Below are 6,161 nucleotides of genomic sequence, written 5' to 3' on the forward strand. Positions count from 1 at the left end.
AGTTGGCCTTTTAGAGCCATCCCAACGCCGACTGTCCCAAAACTCTCTTGGCCGAGAGACTGGGAATGTAACTTGGGCAAGACACTCTGTCGTTCTGATGGTCATAGTCGGACACGACAATCATACATATACATAGGAAGGGAATCAAAATACTGGCAAACACATCGACCTTGGAACGAATTTGCACCCTTAATCAACCAGGCATGGGTACCGGAATTGAAAACAAGACCCTCGGATTGAAATTCCAATGCTCTAACCATTCGGCCATAGCGCCCGTCGACAGATTATTGAGGCCATTTACATAGCGCGCCTATCTTCGGTTCGTAAACCAAGCTCTAAGCGCTTTACAAACGCGGAGTCATTTGCACAACAGGCTGCTGCCTGGGTAGAGCTGACTGAAGAGTTGCCATTGGGTGCTCATCATTCATTCTCTGTGTCACTCCGTCATGTTTCAGCCACGTACACATACACACTCATACACATGCGACATTTTACGTGTTTTGACCATTTTAGTTTATTCACCCCGCCATGTAAGTAGCCATACTCCGTTTTCCGTTTTCGGGGGGTGCGCTTGCTGGGTACGTTCTTGTTTCCATAAACCACCGAACGCTGATATGGATTGCAGGATCTTTAACGTTGCGTATTGAATCTTCTGTTTGCCGTATACACACGAAGGGGCTCAGCACTATTAGTTCTGCATATGTGTTGACCTGGAAGATTGGAAAAATTCCCCACCCTTTACCCACCAGGCGCCGTTACAGAGATTCGAAGCCGGGACCCTCTGATTAAAACTCCAATGCTTTAACTACTCGGGTATTACGTCCGTCATGTGAACAATTATCAAAAAATCGAGACAAAAAGAAAAGGCCAGAAAAAAAAGAGAGGGAAACAACAGAGACATCGATGAAAAGGGATACATTTGGTTCATAGAATTCGTCTTCTTCTTCAGCATTCGATATTGTTGGGATGCGTCAGACTGGAAGCTTCGTCGCCCTCACGAAGCCCACAGTTTTCTCCAGGTCAGTCCGGCCACCCAAAAGCTGTGCCTGTAGCTCTACTCTCTCTGGCCAAAACTTTCGTCGTAGATCCTCATAAGTGGGGCAGTGTTGGAAAATATGTTCTGGGGTGTGTGTTCCTGTGCCACAGGGACATTCATCGGTGTGAGATATTTTCATTTGGCTCAGATGACTCAAAAGCCTGCAGTTGTCATAGAATTCAAAGTCTATAAAGGAAACACCCACATATCGTACAGATACATAAAAGAAAACAGACCGAGAGAGGATAAACACCAAACACTTTTCTTTTTCGTCATCATCGCTTTCACCACACACCCACACTCACACTCACACAACAGACGCGTGCATTATCACACATGGAGAAGGAGGCATGGTGTGAACATTATGCGTGGAATTCGGAGTTGGGAGATATGGGCATTTGGAAACATTCCCATTCAACACACACACACACACACACACACACCACACACACACACACACACACACACACACAAGATTGGGGCTTTTACAAACTGATATTAAACACGCGACGTAATGGTATGCTCAAGTATCGTGCGTGTGTGTGTGTGCATGTGTGTGTGTGTGCTTGCGTGCGTGCGTGCGTGCGTGCGTGTGTGTGTGCGTGCGTGCGTGCGTGTGTGTGTGTGTGTGTGCGTGCGTGTGTGTGTGTGTGTGTGTGTGTGTGTGTGTGTGTGTGTGTGTGTGTGTGTGTGTGTGTGTGTGTATGTGTTATCAATACAATACAATGCAATATCATTTTATGAATAATTCCTGTCTGCTCATACGAAAACACACACACACACAACAAGAATCGAATGAATGCATTATTATCATTATTAGTATTAGTAGCATTGTTAGTATTATATCAATTATTAGTATTAGTAGTATTGTTAGCATTATTATCATTATCAGTGTTATTATTGTTGTTATCATTATCATGATCATCATTTATCATCATCACATTATTAATCATCATTATGATGATGATGATGATTATCATTATCGTTGTTGTTGTTGTTATTATATCATCATCGCCATCACCACCATCATAATCATTATCATTCATGTGGCACCTGTCTTCCGCCAGAAACCGAGCTCTTTGAAACAGCGACACGCTTTGGATTAAAAAAAAAAACAAAACAAAAAAAAACAACAACAAAAAAACATACAAAGAGCGTAGCCTCCCTTCCCGGAGAGAGCCGAGACAGACAGCTGTCAAAATTAAGCGCTCGGCAGCATTCGTTTTCAGTGTCGTTCAGGCAAGATTTAGTCACGCGCACGCGAACACATGTGCGTTCTATGTGCATGTATAGAATGCCACTGTTCCGTGACCTGATCAATTATGATCGCTTGATTGCTGATTGACAGGACGAGCGGAGGCAATGGTGACATGCTGATGATTAGGGTTTGTCAGCTTCTCACAGGTATGCCCTTCGTTATTATTATTATTTATCATTATCATCATCATTACTCATCATCATCATCATTGTTATTATGATTTTTAATTTTTTTAGGGGGTCGTCAGTATCATGTACAGAGAGAGAGAGAGAGAGGAGAGAGAGAGAGACAGAGACAGACAGACAGACGACAGACAGACAGACACACACAACACACCACACACACACACACACACACACAGAGACACAGACACACACAGACACAGACACACACTGGTCCCTGGTACTGGATACCTGTGTGTGACGTGTGTGTGTGTGTGTGTGTGTGTGTGTGTGTGTGTGTGTGTGTGTGTGTGTGTGTGTGTGTTTACAGAGGGTGGGGTTGGAGGGACGTGTGTTTTTTGTGAGCTTTGTGACGCCTCTTTGAAAATGAATATATCTAGCGAGTTATTATCTTTTGATATCATTCATAATCTTGTAACGTATTCATACATTCAGGCCACGTGCAGGCTATTGTTGAACGTGTTGTGTGCCGCAGGGAAAGCGCTGTGCAAATGCACGTTGTTATCATCATCATCATCATTACATTTTAATCATCATATCTTTACTAATAATATTATTATTATGATAATGATGATGATGATGTCGATTATTATTATCATTATGATGATAATTATTATTGTCATCATTATTACTCCTCCCACACCAACACACACACACACACACACACAACACCAAACACACACACACATACGCGCGTGCGTACACACACACATACACACACACACACACACACTGACACACAACAACACACACACACACACACACACACACACACACAAAACACAGAACACACACGACTGGAAACCAATCCTTCGTATAAGACGATAAACCCAGGTTCTGTTTTTAGCCTGCAAATCTGAGATCCCACGGCAAGAATATGAAACAAAAAAAGAAAAAAAAGAGAGAAAAAAAATGAAGAAGAAAAAGATCACCTAAATGAATTCAAACATTACCTGTAATAGTTACAGTTTAAAGAGTTGATATTGAAAGTTTAAGATAATTATGATGGAGTCTCCCGTCGGACCGGCTCCTTCCTTCGCTCACGCTTCTCCTTAATGGCCTGCGTTCTCTTGTTTTAAAACGTCTTATGTCACTAGAGCACAGCATCCTATAGCGAGAGCGGTCAAGGGCATCAGTTTCCCAGGAACCGATGTCAAATATCACAGGCTTTGAGGTTTGTCTTCAAGGTGTCCTTGAAGTGCTTGCAGGGTTTTCCAAGTTCGCGGTGGCCTTCCTTCAGCTGGCCATACAAGAGCATCTTCGGGATCCTGCTGTCTGTCATGCGGACAACGTGTCCTGTCCAGCGTAGCTGGCACGGGATCAGCAGGCTTTCGATGCTGGGCAGGCCGCTCCTCTCTAGGACCTGGAGGTTGGAGAACCTGTCTTGCAACTTTATGCCGAGGATCTTCGTAGGTGTCTGTGGTGAAACTGCTCAAGTTGTTGAATGTGACGGCGATACGTCGTCCATGTTTCAGAGCAGTACAACAAGTGGTCAGCACAACAGCTCTGTAGGTTTTGATTTTAGTGCTGAGCCTGATGCCTTTGTTGTTCCACAGCCTGTTGTTAGTCTGCCAAAGGCGGGCTGACGTTGGCGATGCGCATGAACTGCATGTCCTCATGGGTGTGTGCAGCAAGTGCGCAGCCATCAACGAAGAGGAACTCTCTCAACAGTGCCTCAAACACCATGGACCTGGCGTGGAGTCACCGCAAGTTGAAAAGTTTGGGCCCTCTGTGCCCCGGTCACAGTAATGGAAGGCGTCAATCAGCATGGCAGAGAAGAATGGAGAACAGTGTGGGTGCCAGGACTCAGCCCTGCTTCACTCCATTTACCACAGGGGAACAAATCCGACATGTCAGTATTTTCCTGTACTCTCGCCTGCATGCCATCGTGGAATGACGCAATCAGCTGGATTAGGCTCTCTAGGCAGCCGAACTGTAGGAGGACCTTCCACAGACCACGGCGGTTCACCGTGTCGAAGGCCTTTGTCAGGTCTACAAAGACCATGTGGAGCTCCTTGTTCTGCTCACGGCACTTCTCTTGCATCTGGCGTACGGGAAACACCATGTCACATGTTCCCCTGCCTGAGCGGAAGCCGCACTGTACTTCGGGATGACTGTGTTGGAGACATGGTCAACCAGTCTGTTGAGTATGATGCGGGCGAAGATCTTGAAGTTTAAGATATACTACTTAGGTTTTTATATATATATATATATTATCAATAATTCTAATCCATTCTTAAAATGAAATATACCTAGGCAGATGAATATTGGAGTCTACTTACCCCCCCCCCCCAACCCCTTTCCTCTCTCTTCCTCCCTCTTTTCTCTCTGTGTCTCTCCGTCTCTCACTGTGTGTCTCTTTCTACCTCTGTCTCTCTATCTGTGTAGGGTCTAGGCCTTTTTTGACAGTCTAGTGTAAAGTCTATTCAGGCGCGGTCTGCATGAAAATATCAAAAAAACAAAAACAAACAAACAAACAAACCAAAAACCCAAAACCCCCAAACCCACATCAGTGTGTATAATATCTTGTCTAGTCTTGTCTCCCCGATTTTGTTTTTGTCAGTTAATATATTGTCCCCCCCTCCCCCCCCCCCCCCCCCCCCCCCCACCAACCCCCTCTTGCCAAAAGGATAGTATTGTCAATGGCAATGAAACGGTGCCAGTGTCAACATCTCTCTCCGAATCCATCAAGAATACATGTACACAGTACACAGCATTTGCGGTCCTACACGCGCACGCAAACGCACACACAGAGCCCTTCTCATCGTATTAATAAGAAAGGGTATAATTTTCTTGAAAGACAAAAAACATGTGGGCTTGACGCGTAACGAAAGACATGCTAGAGGAATACTGCTGACATAACTCCAGTTTCTTTTACTGCGTAAAACAGAAAAAAAAAAAAAAAATGTCGCTTGAATTATGCAATGCTGGAGGCATAATGGCACAACTCCAATTTCTTTTGAGAATTTTCTGTTTTGCTTGAAGTAGACAATAAAGTATTTTTGAAACTGAACTGAACTGAATTTAGTGCGTTAAACAGAAGGGAAGATTGTGTGTGTGTGTGTGTGTGTGTGTGTGTGTGCGTGCGTGCGTGCGTGGCGTGCGTGCGTGCGTGTGTGTGTGTGTGTGTGTGTTGGGGATAGGGGGTGGTGGGGGGAGAGATATGGCTTGACGGTCGTATATACCTCGAACAAAAGTAGTTATTATCTATCAATATCAGTAACGGAAACCCTTTCAATCATATCGCGCGCGTACATGAACAGTGGCTGAACAGTATTCGAACTCCTGTGCTTGGGACAGAATTGATTTTTTTCCTTTTGGTGAAGAGAAAAAGACCAGATGTTGCATTCGTCGGCGTGTATATAACTGGGAGTTTCATCACTGGCCCATTTGTTCACGGCGCTACCAGAGAGACGTCCGACTTTGGTAAGTCTTTTTTGTGTCTGTTTGTGTGTGTGTGTGTATGTGTGTGTGTGTGTGTGTTGTGTGTGTGTGTGTGTGTGGTGTCTGCAGAGGTTGGTAAGACTCTGTGTGTGTGTGTGTGCGTGTGCGTGTGCGTGCGTGCGTGCGTGTGTGTGTGTGTGTGTGTGTGGTTGTGTGTGGGGGGTACAGTATGGTAAAGACTTGTGGTCTCTGTCTGTCTGCAGATTGATCGGTCTGGGCTCCCTCCGATGAATTTTTTTTT

At 44.8% G+C, this 6,161-nt stretch overlaps 1 protein-coding gene across 1 annotated transcript in view; it reads right to left on the minus strand.

Annotated features, from left to right (window-relative positions):
- Positions 1–1,054: 1,054 nt before the first annotated feature.
- The window catches only part of LOC143277098 (transcription-associated protein 1-like), an 11,357-nt gene continuing 6,250 nt past the window's right edge, over positions 1,055–6,161 (minus strand). Inside the window, exon 6 of the mRNA XM_076581839.1 lies at positions 1,055–1,135. Within this exon, the coding sequence (XP_076437954.1) occupies positions 1,055–1,135 (81 nt within the window). The remainder of the gene's footprint in view (positions 1,136–6,161) is intronic.

This window comes from Babylonia areolata, chromosome 2 (assembly GCF_041734735.1).
Source record: "Babylonia areolata isolate BAREFJ2019XMU chromosome 2, ASM4173473v1, whole genome shotgun sequence".
Classification (NCBI taxonomy): Eukaryota; Metazoa; Mollusca; class Gastropoda; order Neogastropoda; family Buccinidae; genus Babylonia; species Babylonia areolata.